We start from the raw sequence: 16,641 nt of genomic DNA on the forward strand, positions 1-16,641 counted from the left end.
TGTCAGGGCATATGGGCGGAAACGAAAACATCATTAAATGCCTTAGTGTATGCTTATACTTCCTGCCTATAGGTGACTGCATAGTTACGTTTCACTTTTCTTCGAAAGTCGTATTTTTTTTTTAGACCTAACTGCAATGGTGGACACGAAAAGGCCATTGAGCTGGATTGTCCTTGTGTGCTTATTCTTCATGTGTATAGGTGACTGGAATAAGCATGCAAAATGTTCTACTAATTGGGGAGAATCTTGGTGGCTGTGCATCTATTTCTGGATCATTGCTTGGGGAGAATACTGGCTGTCAATGTGTTTGTTGTCAAGAAATTGATATTTTGGAGAAAACCCATAAGGCATATTGTATTTATTGATGTATTAGGAAGTTTTTCTGCACTTGGAGTTTTGATTGCAATTTGACAAATGTCTGGATTGGTATTCATTTGAAGCCAAACTTTCTTGTGTTTTTATATGTTGTTAGCTACAGTAAAGTGGGTTGTAAGAGAGTAATTTGTTTTTTTATTTTTGTTATTTTTGTGAGAAACAAATGTGTGGTATTGTTGATAAGCAAGAAGAAGTAATTTGATACTTTCTGTAAAAGAGTTTGATGACCAAGTTTATGCGGATCAATGGCAGAACCAACTCCTTTGTAGCAAATCATTTATCCGAGTCTCTACAATGCTTGGCTAGGTATGTGTCTCTCTCCTAATTTTCTGATTCGCCTTCCCTACAATTCCTAGATTGGTACATCCTCCTTCCCATTTTCTTATTTTTAATCTCCTTTAAATCCCCTCCTCTCTAGAATGATTAGAGCTGTGTACATTTGATTACAAGTTCATTAGTAGGAACAAATAAAAATAGAATTTATATTTCTTTTTCCTGAGTTCTAGAGCAGCTCACAATATAACTTACCCAAAGCTGAAAACGGCAAAAATCTTAGTTATGTCTGCATGTTTTGTTCCTTTCGCTTCTTGGGGTTTGTAATTGTTATTTATCATTGTATATATTACCTTTTCATTTTGGTAGCAAATTGGGAACCCAATGAGAAACATTTAATTGATTATTGATTTTTTCATCGATTAGCCTTCTTATTTTATGATTTTCAGTATATATATATATATATATATATATATTTATATATATATGTTGTGTGTGTCATTGGCCAATGAATCAAATCTTGTCCATCATTTGCTTTAATGAAATGATGGAGGCGTTAATGAAAAATTTGCATACTGTTTGAATGTTACTTTTATTGTTTGTGTATTGCCATTTTTTGGGTTTGAATTATTATCTATGCTTACAAAGGTATATGCATTTTTTCTCAATAATTTTCAGTTACTATCTAATGTCTCCTTCACCACAGCACATTAAGACGTTGGAGAAGTGGCCAACCTTCAGAATCCTGGGAGGCTCATAAGGCAGCAATCCAAGCACTCATAAAGCTGCCTTCAGGCGAGCTTGTTACAGGTATAATATGATTCAGTAGATGACTGTTCTGCTAGATATTGTTTTAGATTTTGTTGGTAGTTGGAACTGGTTACATCAGATTGGAATGCATAGATCCAACTATGTCTTTCACTATGAACTTATGGGGTTCATTTTTATGCTACCACGATTTTAGGTTCAACTGATACAACTTTAAAACTTTGGAGAGGAAGCAAATGTACACATACTTTTGTTGGGCATACAGGTATTTTTTCCATTTATTTGCCTTCATTGTGCTTTTTATATATATATATATATATATATATCCTTATCTGCAATGTGTTGAAATCATGTGGGAATGAAAATAATTGTAGATTTTGCAAACTAACGATGCTGTAAAATTTTCTTCTTACATGTCTGTTTGGTGATCATCAAACATATTTTCTTTGAGCTTCCTGTAAGTTAGAAGTGGAAGAAGCATTTAATAAGACTTCTGATCTATAAGTTGGCATTAATTGACCAAACTGTTGACATGGGTAATCCTCATATGTTTAGTGCTTTACATGGTTTGATTGCTAAAAAATTTAGACATGATGATCCCTCTTTGTCTCCTGTGGAGTATTTGATGGGAAAGGAGTGCTTGCACTTTTGACGGAAGTGAGATTGATTCTTGATTTGAAGTTGCTCTTCCGGACATTGTGATAGTGACATTGTATACATATTGTTCCTAAATATGTCGAGTTTTATATAGTAATGTATATAATAATTATTTTTGAGAATTCTTTTGGGAAATATGTATATAATCATTCTAAATAAGCGGACTAATGCTTTGGCATTCATTACCAATCTGACTGGTTTTGTATTTATCTTCACATGATTGAGAGTTGTGTTATTTGCTTCAAACTTGGCTTTATAATATGGCTTTATATATCATTGTTTCCTAAACAGATCAAATATAGGCTGATGCACTTGTTCTGAGGGGGATCAGTTGCACATTTGAGGAAGGGCACAAAATACGTATTGTTGGCAGAATTGGCAGTGGCAAGACCACTCTCATAGAGATGAACCTGTTTTGTCCAATGGAGCTAGCTAGAGGGAAGATATAGTAATGTATTTATTGAAACCTGTAGTATTCCATGTAATGCGAGTCTTTTTACGTAACTTTTAAATTTTAAGTGTTCATTTTTTTTCTAATTCAGAATAATATTACAAGGTACATCATAATTTTAGGGTTTTATTTACTGTGTTTGGGATTCAAGAACCTTTATATAGCTGTGTTATTTGTTTTTTTAGTTGGTTGGTGTCAATTTTTATTCATGGTCATTTTGTTCTGGACTTCCTATATTGTGGCTATTAAAATTTTCAGAATTGACTTGAAGAATTTAGATAATTTTCTAATGTTGGACGATTTATCATGTATGAATAATTCCAATCCTATCTTTTTTAAACTTTGAATTTTCTTTGATTGGTATGGATTGCAGTGAATCCTCCAACGAGGAGGATTTCCAAATCGTTCATGTAGAGGTTATGCAATTCATTGTTGTTTTTTACGTCATGTACATTCGTTAATCGTGGCTCATTGTGTATAGGTTGATCTAGTATTTTGTAACTACACAATAATGGACTGCAGTGAATCAAATAGACGGGGTACGACCAAAGTTGACTGAATAGGATCAAATAGAGTAAATAGAATGTAGTACACCGATTTTCCTAGAAACCACAGTGGACCGAATAAGACCAAAGTAGATATAATGGACCGAATAAGACCAAAGTAGTCCAAAAACAAAAATAATAAGGTTATTTTTCTATATATACATATCTGCTAGTGAAACAATTGGAAAACGATGACACTTCTACTTAAAGCACACATGACAACAGATGGTACTTGGAAGTATACACATATCTTACTAAATACCACAACAAGAAGTCGTACTTTTGCATTCATGCATCCGTACGTTGTCTCGTGGGTGCATCAACTTCATCATCCCCCACAACATGAGCCACCACTTCATTCAACATGTTTGCACTCAACGTTGCGATCCTCCTTGCGTGGTCACGCTCCTCAATGGCAACTTCCAACTGATACCTTAACAAAGTGTGCCTAATGTCTCCATTGCCATAGTTGGTTCCTTCGCTTTGAGAAGTGCTATGTGGAGTTGAGGTTGATATGTTTGGAGTTTCCGACGATGTAGACGCACCACCATGCACGCCCATACCATTACCATGCAAATACTCCATGTATGCAGCTTCGGCTTCCCTTCGATCTTTATATGATTTATGATTGGCATTTGGGAATTTATGAACTTGTCTACTCGCATCTACCCAACTGTCGTATATGCCTGGAACACGACCGTTAAACACAACATAGGTTCGTCCCATCCTGCTCTACAAAAACGCAATGGTGGGAATTCTTTGCACTAGAATGTGGTTGCACCTTCTAACGTGTGAAGTGGGCTTTTGTAGAGGAAATGGGGCTAAAACTCGATTCTATATAAATCGAGTTATAGCATGCGGAGTTACATATAACTCGACTTCTTATTAACCGAGTTTCTGAAACTCCGTCATTTCAATAGTCTTGTCAACGGTAACCCGATTTATGTGGTATCGAGTTTTATATAAAATCGATTTCCTTAATATCGAGTCTTGTTGTCCCCCTCCCCACATTTCAGAATCCATGCACGTGTCTGGCTCTATCTGTGTTGAAAACCTTCACTGTCTGGTCTCTGAAAAAGAAAGCCTATGAGGTGAACAAAGTTTGCTAACTCTTCTGCCATTTTCCTTGTCATTATTGCATCCTCACCAGGCGTGCTGTTGCTGTGGTCCCCTTCTTCTTTGTTCTGGCATATCTTCCCTGACAGGTATATATTCACTTACATAACTACTTATAAATGGATTGACTTACATTACAACTTATAATTTGGATTGCTTTCTACAACCATTCTGACATTATGTGTGTGTATATATATACATAAATGTATGTATGTATAGATATATGTATATATAGACAAACGTACTTACCCATATCATAAGATGTATATGTGGCATTCCCAAATATATGTATATATATATACACACACATACACACACACACACATATATATATATATATATACATGTATGTCCCTATGTATATGCAAATATATGTAAATATAAACAAAGCTACCTACCCATATATGATCACATGTATATATATATATATATACACACACACATGTATAGGTATGTTTACATATAATGTATGTGCTTAGGGCACCAATTTTTTGAAACATTTTGTTAGGAATTGCAAAAACTGTTAATACATTGAAAATCCTGGAAAAAATTGTCCAAGAAACGATTAATTAGATAACAGTACTATTATGACTTATGTGAGAATAATCTTATGTGTGTGTGTGTGTGTGTGATAGTGACATTGTATACATATTGTTCCTAAATATGTCGAGTTTTATATAGTAATGTATATAATAATTATTTTTGAGAATTCTTTTGGGAAATATGTATATAATCATTCTAAATAAACATATATATAAACAAACATTGTACGGTGAATTAATATGATGACATATGCATTCATTCATACATATTAACAATGCTGTGTAATGTATACTGAGGTTTAAATTGTATGGCTCTTTCAGTTCTGAAAGTCTTTATTGTGTGGGTTCTGAAAAAGAAAGCCTGCGAGGTGAACAAGTTTTACTGACCATGTTTGCATTTTCCTACTCCATATTGCATCCTTACCAAGCGATATTACAAACACCCTGATTCTTTGTTGTGGCATGTCTCCCCTAAAAGGCCAATGTTTGTGTCCAAACGAATCAAGTGTGTACACCTATAATTAGGATAGCATCATAGTGCATCTGTAAAAGATTAATTACTGTTGCATTAACATAACCCCCTATCTTCTGCATGATAACCACAATTAATTGTCCTTATCCAGGTCTGGCATGGGTCGTCACTGCTTCTACGTTTACTATGATGGGGAACAATATTTCCATGACTTGCATGGGCTGTCCTATAAAGGCGAGTCAGTGAAGCAGAAGTTCATTGAGTTGAAATGGGGAACACACTTGAGAAAAATGCACCGGAAGATAATGGAAGCTCTACGGTTGGACAAGGAGTCACATAAGATATCCATTGTGTACCGTGCCCCCCAGATACTTGTTAGTACTCAGGTTGTCTACAACTCAAATCCGTTGGGTTGCAATGCTGACGTGGACATGATGTGGGCAGTGATTAAGCGGACCCCCCAGTTCATAGCGTCCGACTTGTATGTAACTGTTGAGGCTGTTGGGTTCCATGGTAGTGCAAGTTCACAACATGCCAGTGGGGTGGAAGAGCCACACTCATTGTCGGTTGACATGCATCCTCCCTTTGCCTATGCCACGCCTTTCCCCTACAATAATGAACCATGTAGTGCGGTTGATCATTTGGACAACACCGAAGTGGTGGGCGCCACCAATACACATGATGTGGGAGGGTCTACTCACACATATGAGCATGTCCAAGCTGATATGGACGGCGGAATTGATATTGATGGCAGCCGAGATGTGTATGAAGAGTTCATTGATATTGATGGACCAGTGGACAACGCGGAGGTCTTAGATGTACCACTGATCGAAAATAACGAGGAGGATTGCCTTACAACAGTTCCTATCCCAGAATGGTTCACATCAAACACATGGGACAATATTAATGACCCATCACCTGCATTGGGTACAGGACATCTTACAAATTGGCATAAAGATGACCACCCAGCAAGGGGGATGCTATTCAAGAATAAAGCCTCTGTTCAATATGTGTTGACCCTCTACTCTGTGGAGCATAATAAGCAATACAAGGTCATCAAGTCTGACACCAATAGGCTGGTAGTGCGGTGTAAGAATGAGGCATGTCTGTGGTCAATTCGGGCCAATTGCAGCAAGAAGCACGAGATGTGGGTTATTAGTACATGTAAGGGTCCTCATAGTTGCTCATCCCTCTAGCTACCAATTGATGGGCGGATGATGGATTCAAAGTTCATCTCCATTGCACTTGAGAAGTATGTACGGGAAGACCTAACCCGAAAGGTAAGGGACTTGCGTAGTATGTTGCATGCAAGGCATGGGCATGATGTAACTATGTACAAGGTTTGGGAAGCCAAACAGAAGGCAGTTGCACGTATTTACGGGGATTTTGACGAGTCGTACGCAGAATTGCCACGATTTCTAGCTCCATTGTCTGATGCAGATCCGGATACTGTGACCACATTAAAGTGTGACCCCCATGTCCCGGGGACTTGTATATTCAACTCCGCGTTTTGGGCTTTCGGTTCGTGTATTAGAGGGTTTAGGCATTGCAGGCCGGTGATAAGCATAGATGCAACGCACCTTTATGGCAAGTACAAAGGAAAGCTGTTGATAGCAATGGCAACAGATGGTAACAACGAGATTTATCCACTCGCATTTGCCGTTGTCAAAAGCGAGAGCACGGAGACATGGGGATGGTTCTTGGCATGCCTGTTGACCTATGTTACAGACCGCACCAATTTGTGTATAATATCCGACAGGCATCGTGGGATACAATCATGCTTCGATGACACCACTAGGGGCTACTTGCAACCGCCGTTAACCCATCACCGGTATTGCCTCTGCCATTTAGTAAGCAATGTTAACACTAACTTCAATAGTGTGCCGTTGAAGAACTTGGTATGGAACGCAGCAACTGCGAATCAAGTTAGGAAGTTTGAGAACACCATGGATTGCATCAAGAATGTCAACCCGGCTGCGTACGACTATCTTAAGGAGGTAAATCAAGAAAAGTGGACACTTGTACATGACCATGGGCACCGATATGGGGCAATGACAACCAACCTGTCAGAGTGTTTCAATGGGGTACTTAAGGGCGCACGTAGCTTGCCCATAACTGCAATGGTGAAGTTTACATTTTACAAGGTGAACTCATACTTTGACGAACGTCGAAACAAAACCCTTGAGAAGTTGGAAGAGGGGCAAGTGTGGTGCAAATATGCCTATGACAATTTCGAGGAAAATCAAGAGAAGGCGAAGCTCCATATTGTTAGAAGGATGAGTGCGCAACAACGGTTATATACAGTGGAGACACAGTCTTCACTGTTGAACACTGGCGGGGGAGATCACACCCATAGGGTTTCCCTCATAGACATGACATGCACGTGCGGCAAATGGGAAGCAAACAAGATCCCTTGTTCCCACTTGATAGCAGTTTGTGCCAAACACAACCATGATGCCACTGAGTATATGGATCATTTCTACCGCCTTGAAGAACGGTATCACAGCTATGAGCCTATATTCCAACCACTAAAAGATAGGTTAGAATGGCCGGAGCCAACAGAAAGGAGAACCGTGATGCCAAACCAGCGGTTGATCCGTGAGAAAGGTCGGCCCAAGTCCACGAGAATCCGCAATGAGATGGATGACGAGGATAGGGAGTTGCCAACCTCATTGTGGATTGAGAATGGACCAAAGTTGAAGTGTGGGTTGTGTCGCCAAGAGGGTCATAACCATCGTACATGTCCAACTCGAAATGTGGCTTCAACAAGCCATGGTGCTATGTAGCAGGTAACAATTACAAATCATACTAACAAGGGGGTATCATAAGTTATTCTTCTTTACATGTTTAGATATTACATTATATGAGTTATAATTAAGATGTGGGCAGTAATTTGTAGATCGGAACCATGATAGTAATACCATTGTATCAAATGTAGCTCCACTTTGGGCAATCTTGTGATTACTTCTTCGAGTAGTTGCAGTTAGTCTTAACTCCTACATATTACCATTCCAAGTCTTTTGTCCCAGTTTTGGTGTTCTTTCAATCTTATTGTTTGTCGTGTACATATTCTAGTATTCATGAGGTCTCTATTTCCCTAACTGTATATGTTTTGCTGCAGATTTGTAATTGTTGCCAAGGTGTAACTGTAGATGCTCCTCATTTAAGCAGGCAAGCCTGAATGCTCTTCTATATTTGTCAATTCAATTTATTAATTACCATGGGTTGTATACTAATTTCTGTGTTGGCTACTCCTCAGAAAGGAGGCAACTTCTGAAAAGAACAAAAAGAAGGTGTCACTCAAATGCTATGACTCCATGTTTGCCTAAAACCATTGTTGGCAGATGCTGTCCAAGTTTCAACTTACAATTGTGAAGAATGTTTAAAATGCAGAAATGGAACTTTTTATTTTTGTACATCAACTGATTTAAATGCATAGTATGTCTTTACTTACAAATAAGCTTGTATATATGGATGATTTTTCTATTCGCGTAATGCAAATGGGGGAATGTTACTGATGGATGTGGTTGGTTATGATTTGTATGGATGACTTGTTGTTCACAGCATGGTTGTCAGCAGGTCCACTTTTACTATGAATAAGCATGATACTGAATGGGTGTGAACAGTGGAAGTCGAAAGCAAAACTACAAGAAGAAAGGTTATACTAAATGAAACTCGATTTTCTAGATAACGAGTTACGTAGCAGTCCATTTTCCATCCCCTACGACTGTATCCATATTCAATTGTCAAGTATCTGGGTTACTCGATTTCTCTAGATCCGAGTTACGTTCAACATAACTCGATTTACGTGGTACCGAGTTACTTTGAAGCCAGTAAAGGTATTACTCGATTAAGTTATTACCGAGTTATGTTGAAAATAACTCGATATCTACAGAATCGAGATACGTTGAAGACCGTGCACACTTAGATTCCTCTTGGACTGCCTCTGGACCAGTCCAAATACCTGGGCTGGTTCGGGAAGCCAGTCAGTCCAGGTATTACTCGATATATTAGAATCGAGATACGTTGAAGACCATCCTCTACACTTAGATTCCTCTTGGACTGCCTCTGGGCCAGTCCAATTATCTAGGCTGGGTGGGGAAGCCTGGTCACCGTAACTCGAGTTACTTATTACCGAGTTATGTGGAGAAAACTCGAGATCTGTAACATCGAGATACGTTGAAGACCATTTTCTACATGTAGATTCCATGTAACTCGATTTCTGTAGCTTCAAGGTACGTTGAAGACGTGTCTACAGTTAGATTCCTGTTGGACTGCCTCGGGACCAGTCCAAATAAACTCGATTTCTGTAGTATCGAGTAATTCTACTGTAACCTGATCTTCAGGATATCGAGTTACTTTAAATGGAGTTACTTCCAAACCACCACGCACAACATGGATTCCTCTGAGATACTGCGCACAGCATGGACTCCTTTTAGTCCCAGTACACATAACTCGATTTATTAATAATCGGGTTATATGTATGACCAACCCACTATTTAGTGCTCAAACGTACGAAGCAGCAACTGTTCAACTTCTTCTCAGCGAAAGTTTGGAGAACCAGAAAAATGGCTTCTCAATGGCGGAGAGACAACGACGATGGTCCTGCTGATCGATCCCCACACTTTTTCAAGATTATTCTGCCGAATGCTGTTCAAGAAGGAAAGCTTGTAAGTATGCTCAAATTTATAAACTAGATTCCTCTGAAAATCATATGCTACTTATACACTTCGTACACAACGATTTCTTTATTTGTGATTCTTGAAAAAATGTACATTTGTTACATGTAGTCAGAAAAACTTTCATTTTGCAATACGTAGGTTACACTTTAAGAAGAACACAGTCACATAACAGAGTACTTTTGCATCGTATATGAACAAAAAATGAAACAGGGATATAAGCGCATGGTAGAGATTGAGGAAAAATAAATACAGAGCAAGGGCAGATGGCATTTTTTTGAAAATGTGATAGGGCTTATAGGGTCACCACAGATGTATAACTCCATTTAAACTAGGATACAGAAATCGTTCACTCTTTAAATCATTTGTTTTTTAGAGTTCACAAACTTATGAAGTGGCTAAGTGGCAAAAATGACTACGTCTAAATCCAAATCCTGCCCATAAACAAAAGTTGATGAGGTCTCAATGTTTCCCCAACACCCCAAAACCAAATCACAGACACATTATCAAAATACAACATTTCCCCAAAATTTTTTACATTTCAACAACAACAGAGAAATGTAAAATGTTGACAGCTGTTGATGGTTATTTTGGTTATAAGATTAGGTTGTGATAGGGCTTATAAATTCATAAGATTTGTTACTGTTATAGCTATTAAATATAACGTCAATGTTGCAGGATTACATTTTATTTTGTTTTTTGTGTGGGGGGCTGTAACTAAGAAGTATTCTGCCATCATTCAAACTTTTATTTTCTAGCATTGTGTATAAGGATTGATTGCATGTGTTTATTTCCCTAGCCTGCATTTATGTTATGGAGATTCTTTTTACAGCGGATTCCAGATAAGTTCGTGCAGAAATTTGGAGTGGACCTGTCAGATATGGCCTTTCTCACTATTCCAAATGGTAGAAAATGGAAAGTCAAGTTGACACAACATGCTGGGGGGGTTTGGTTTCAAAATGGTTGGTCCGAATTTGCAAGCTCTCATGGTGTAGCCGTGGGCCACTTGCTGGTTTTCAAATATGAAGGAAATTCACAGTTTCATGTACTCATATTTGATGCCACTGCAACAGAAGTAGACTATACTTTAGACGACGAAGTCCAAGTTCATAGGATCGAAGATGATGAGAGTGATGACAGCTCTGTTGAAATCATCAAACACTTTTATAGGGGAGAGGGTTTAGGTTTGAATGTTACACATTAGGTTCAAGTGATTTGTTTAGCTTCTGCTCTATTAATTTTATGTGCATGACTTCGTATTTTCAACTTCTTTCAGGATCAGCCCATCCTAAGAAAGACGGTGGTGTAGCTAAAAATCTTGTTATAGCCAATGCTTTTAAATCAGAAAATCCCATTTTCACTGTTATCATGCGTCCATCCTACCTTAATGGCAAGGATCGTGCGGTAAGCTTTTAGCTTCACTAAAATGGAATATTTTTGTAATTTAGAAATGCAACTCCCATTAACTATCATTTTTCATAGATCAATTAGAAAGGTTGTCACACTAGATACTTGTGGCTGGACATTTTGTTTGGAATTATTTTTTCTTATTTGTGTTTTTAGGTGAAAAGATTTAGATTAAATAGATACTTGTTGCTGGAATATATTTGTTAAATATCTATTATTGTTCCTTCTACAGAGTTTACCGCAAGACATTATCAACTACTTACCAAGAGACAGGTTTACCAAGGACTACACCAAAGCAAGTATACTCCCTGTGAAGCTCCAGATTGTGGACCGATTATGGCCTGTGAAGCTATACATTTATGAACGACGTGGGGGTTCATCATGTGTCGTATCAGCTGGTTGGTCTGCATTTGTGAGGGAAAATAGTTTGCAAGTAGGAGATGTTTGCGTATTTGAGCTGATTATGAGGGACGGTGTTCTGTTAAACGTCCACATTTTCAAGTGCCAAGACTAAGTGGTTAGGGTGGATGCAAAGTGATGATAATATGTGATGTTTAGAGTGTGTTTACTTCGCAACTTTACTATTCATCCCTATTTTGTTCATCCTAGTTTGCAACTTTATTGATTGGGTACTTTTGTGATGTTTAGAGTTTCACTCTTGGAAAATTTTTAATTACTATGATGAACTTTCATATGTTTTTTAAAATGAATGTGATGCTGTATTTTTTTCTGCGCTTTTGTTTGGATTTTGGCCTTTTTGCATGTCATTCAATTATATTACATTGAATGGCGACTCTTGGATTTTATTTTAGGGGGGTCAACATTGTTATTGCTATAGGATTTTGTTCTTTTTAGATGACATTGTTGTATGTTTTGTATATATTGTAACACTTTAATACAATAACACCATGTGCAACATAGGTTAGTCATTATTTTTTATGTTTGCAAATTTAGATGTTTAAAAAATAAGTGAGAAGTTAATCCATCAATTGTGTCAATCAATATAATGTGGCAAATTGAAAAGCTTGATAGCTAAATTTTCAAAATTTCACTTGGTAGCAATTTTTCAAATGTTATAGATGAAGTTAACTTCTTGTAAACTGCAAGGACTAAAATAGGTACTGTTTTATTCAATGAACTTGATGAATCGTTGCTCAAAGAAAAATATCATTGTTTCCTGAAAAATCTTTGTATCTTACAAATGAATAACACAAAATACTGGTGAAATATGTACCAATACGCTATTTGCAGCCAAATTTTCCACGACTCCTTTGCCAGCTAAAAAACCACGAACAAGAGGACTGTATGGAACTATTCCAATGCCAAGCTCCCTGCATGTACAAAAACATTAAAATTCGAGAGAGCATACTCATGCTTCTGGATAAGATAATTAAATTATATTGAAATCAAATCTACACAAAATGGATGATATTTTTTTTTTTTGTTGCAGTAGTCCTTCAAAAGAACAATAGTGTTGCAAAAGCAAGGATGAATATAAGGGGAAAATAAATAACAATAGTGTTGCAAAAGCATCTGGACCAGTCCAAATATATGGGCTGGGTGGGTGCATGTGTACAACGTAACTCGATTTTCCAAAACTCGAGGAATTTGAATTCTTGTGAGTGTCCACTGCACAGAACTCGATTCAAGTGGAATCGAGTATTGTGGCAGGCCTACCTTTAAACTTCGATTCGTCTTGGACTACATCTGGACCAGTCCAAATATCTGGGGGCCCAGAAAAATAACTCGAGTTATGTATAATCGAGTTATATGAAATTAACTCGTTGTATGTAACATCGAGTTATGAGAAAGCCGTTACAACATTAAAGCGGGTTTTTCTTGTTATTTGTGCTACACATAACTCGATTTACGGATAGTCGGTTTATGTGTAAGCCCTTGTCTGAAAATTTTATTGCATGTAACTCGATTTCTCGAAAATCGAGTTATATGGACATTACATTCTAATACCCATTTTTATTAACTCTTCCCCAGTTCTGCAGAACTTGCAGCTGTCCGAAATTACATCTTCGATTGAAGTGGGCTTCATCCGGCTAGAACCCACAATTTCCCGCGCAAATTCGTCGAGGATTTTACATAGTAAGACTCTTTTAACGGTTGCTGTCTTTGAAATTACACATTGTTGGTGCATTACTCTAAAATTTTGCATTTTGATGCTTCACACTTATATGTCTATGTCTATGAAGATTGTGATGAAATTGGGTGTTTGCCTAGTCAAATGCATTGTTGTTAGTAAGGTTGCCTATGTCATAGGTTGTCTTCCTTCCACAAAATGAACTTGCCAGTGGCTCCATATGTGTGTGGTATAGATATATGCTGGTTGTATGTCTGAACTGTACATTGTGCAATTTATTTTCTGTTTTTTGTAGAAGCTGGTGAAACTTACTACATGTAGCTACGATGGTATGATATATGTCAGTTCCTAAATCCACTTGTATGTTTCCTATATGATAAGACTTCTGTTATATACTCTAGGTCTCTAACTTCAAATTATTGACTCGGACCAAAATTGCATTACAATTATTGCACCAACTAAACAACCCGTGAATAAGAATATTGTTTTTTCATTGTGTTGTTGTAAACTGCTGTAGACAGTATATTGTGTGCATGATTTTCTACACATGGTAGCTGGTTACTCTTCAATTTTTGTTCTCTGCTTCAAACTTCATTTTGGTTCTGTTTTTGTGTGAGCTGATCGTGTTTGCACTACTGACCATCGATTAGTTATGGGTCCGAAGAGGACTAAGAGGGGAAAATGCAAAGCTGCATCCGAACCTGAAGTGGTGTTTGATCAATTAAGGTTCCTCACGCCAGAAAATGAGCAAACCTTTGAAACCTTGATTAAGCGTAGGCGTATTTGGGGAGAAAGGCAAATCAATTTACAGGAACTCCATCCTTTTGTTCGTGAGAATCTACAGTCTAGGCATTGGCTGTCCCTATGTACAAACATACAACCCCCTCCAGCTGACTTGATTAGAGAATTCTATTCGAATCTATCGGTGCATGAGGATCTTGGTGGTCACAAGGTGACATCGTCCATACGTGGTGTACCGTTTACAATAACTAGGGAGCACGTATCTAAAGCCCTTGATTTACCTATAATTTGTACACCTACTTATCCAAACTCTATGTCTCCTCGTATTGATGATGTTATGGATGTTCTTTGTGGACAATCAAACAATCGGGATTCTGGCCGAAGTATTAGCTCAAGTGAGTTGACTGAGCTTAATTATATCTTCTTTAGGATAGCTTGTCACAACATTTTCCCTATCTCTCATATCCATACAATCCCTGTAGACAGGTGTATCTTGCTTTACGCCCTTGTCACCAATAGTTCCATTTGTTTTCCTTCCCTTTTCATCGAAACCATTGTCAAGGTGCGTAGGAGCAAGTATAAGAGGCATGCTTTGTTTTTCCCAGTTCTCATCCATAGGGTCCTCAAATATTTAGGATTAAAGAACTTTCCTTCCCACGAGTTGGTTCACATCCAAGCCCCTATAGGAGCCAAATTTCTGAAACAGCGAACTGCCCAAAAGAAGGTTGTCGACCTCAGTGTTGGTCCATCCAACAGACCACGAGTACGGTCTACTACTGGAGATGTTCAAGATGAGGACATGCATGGGGATCCCACATCTGTTGTTGCCGAGGATGGTGATGATGAGATAGATGTTGACACTGTTGATGCAGCACATACATGCCCTCTTCCTCCCTCTCTTCATGCTATGATGGAGACCATTATGACGACTCAGGCAGCCCATGGTCAGCTTCTACATGGTCTTCTTGCCGAGGTTGGAGCTATGCGAGCGGACTTAGCTCACTATAGACGTCCTGTTCCACCTTCTACACCATCTGACTCTTGATGATTCCCATTGGGTATTGTACCCAAGGGGGGGACAATTTTCAGTTCGTGGTTACTATAACATATTTGGAGAATTGTATGACAGTTCTAAATTTTTTTATTTTAGTGGCAATTTGAAGAACATGGTATCCGTTGAAAGTAATTTCATATATTAATATGATGGTTAGTTTCATGCCCATCGTTACTATCATTAGTATTATTGAAATGGATGTAATGGTCTAAGAATTTTTTATGTTATTATGTGATTCTATATAATATCAAGTAGATCCAAGTCTGTGTGTAAATAACATTTATTTCATAATTCTGTACGACGCTCACGTGTTTTTAGATTATAGTAATTATTAATACAAATCGAAGGTTTTGTGAAAGCACAATTCGTTTACAGGTTTTGATATTAACGATGAACCACCTAGGAGATTTTCCTTGGAACAATGGCTGAAGCTATATCTTGACTTCAGGCAACTATTTTTATTGGAGGTTTTGCTGAGCTTACATGTATTTTCCACTAATTGGATATTTTTGTCGATCTTAAATCAGCAATTATATTATTCTGAATTTGATCCTCGCCTGGACTATTCCTCATGCATCATATTTTCATTACAAAATTTATTGATGAAACCTTGCAGTGCAGACTCGTCGAAAAAGATAAAAGCGACACTTGGCATGACCTCATTCACTCTAGCATTAGGTCTAACGGATTTTTTTTAATCAAATATGAGGAATCCAAACCTGAAGTGATGGCCCCTTACATAATATATTAGATAACAGTGAGCTGAAGATAATAAACATCGTGAAGTTTAAGTATGTTGTGAAGGACCAAACACGATTAAACAGATATAACAGTGACCTCAAGCCACTAACATCAAAGTTCTAAGAGCAAAATGGTGCTTTCAACCTGTAAATTATTATGGCACGCGTTTGTTTGAGAGCTTAGTTTCAGGGTTGAACATGGTTTTACCTATGTGCAATCTCTTCTAACCAACAGTCACGAATTATGGGAAGAGCTTTTTGACTACCATCCTTGAAAATGACCAACGATAATAAACACCCTGATGTTTAAGATTTTGTAAAGGTAAAGTCCACAATTAAACAGATATAACCAGGAGCTCAAGCCACCACCAACATCTACGGTATAATAGATGTGGTATTCAGACCAAATTGGGCCTCGCTTCAAACCGACAAGTCTTTGACCACGATGTTTGATCGAATAGTCGAGTAAGTAGGTATTCCCTCAAATGCAGTCTCACATCAATTGGCTACGATTACAAGAGAAATTTCAGTGTTTCAGCCTATGGCGCTACGTAATTTGTAAGAGTGATGGTTCTGAGACCAAAGTGATGCTTTTAACCTGTAAATGTTTAATGACCAAAGATAATGAACACCGTCATATTTACACACCATGATGTTTACAGACATTCAAAATGACCAAATCACAGAAAACACTGTGATCTTCATAATTTATTTTGTGAAAGACCAAAC

The 16,641-nt window shown here is 37.8% G+C and overlaps 2 protein-coding genes and 1 long non-coding RNA gene across 3 annotated transcripts; all 3 read left to right on the forward strand.

Annotated features, from left to right (window-relative positions):
- The first annotated feature begins 618 nt into the window (after positions 1 to 618).
- LOC115962317 lies at positions 619 to 2,669 on the forward strand. The gene is made up of 4 exons (XR_004085381.1): positions 619 to 681; positions 1,355 to 1,458; positions 1,613 to 1,681; positions 2,365 to 2,669. It is a non-coding gene; the product is annotated as an uncharacterized LOC115962317 (long non-coding RNA).
- Positions 2,670 to 6,416: 3,747 nt separating this feature from the next.
- On the forward strand, positions 6,417 to 7,985 carry LOC115959922. The gene has a single exon (XM_031078592.1). It carries the CDS (start codon positions 6,417 to 6,419, stop codon positions 7,983 to 7,985), a length of 1,569 nt encoding a protein of 522 aa, XP_030934452.1.
- A 1,782-nt stretch (positions 7,986 to 9,767) lies between these two features.
- Positions 9,768 to 11,799, forward strand: LOC115959923 (B3 domain-containing protein At4g01580-like). The gene is made up of 4 exons (XM_031078593.1): positions 9,768 to 9,869; positions 10,711 to 11,062; positions 11,155 to 11,282; positions 11,518 to 11,799. Exons 1-4 carry the CDS (start codon positions 9,768 to 9,770, stop codon positions 11,797 to 11,799), a joined length of 864 nt encoding a protein of 287 aa, XP_030934453.1.
- The last annotated feature ends 4,842 nt before the right edge of the window (positions 11,800 to 16,641 follow it).

Source organism: Quercus lobata, chromosome 9 (genome assembly GCF_001633185.2).
Source record: "Quercus lobata isolate SW786 chromosome 9, ValleyOak3.0 Primary Assembly, whole genome shotgun sequence".
NCBI lineage: Eukaryota > Viridiplantae > Streptophyta > Magnoliopsida > Fagales > Fagaceae > Quercus > Quercus lobata.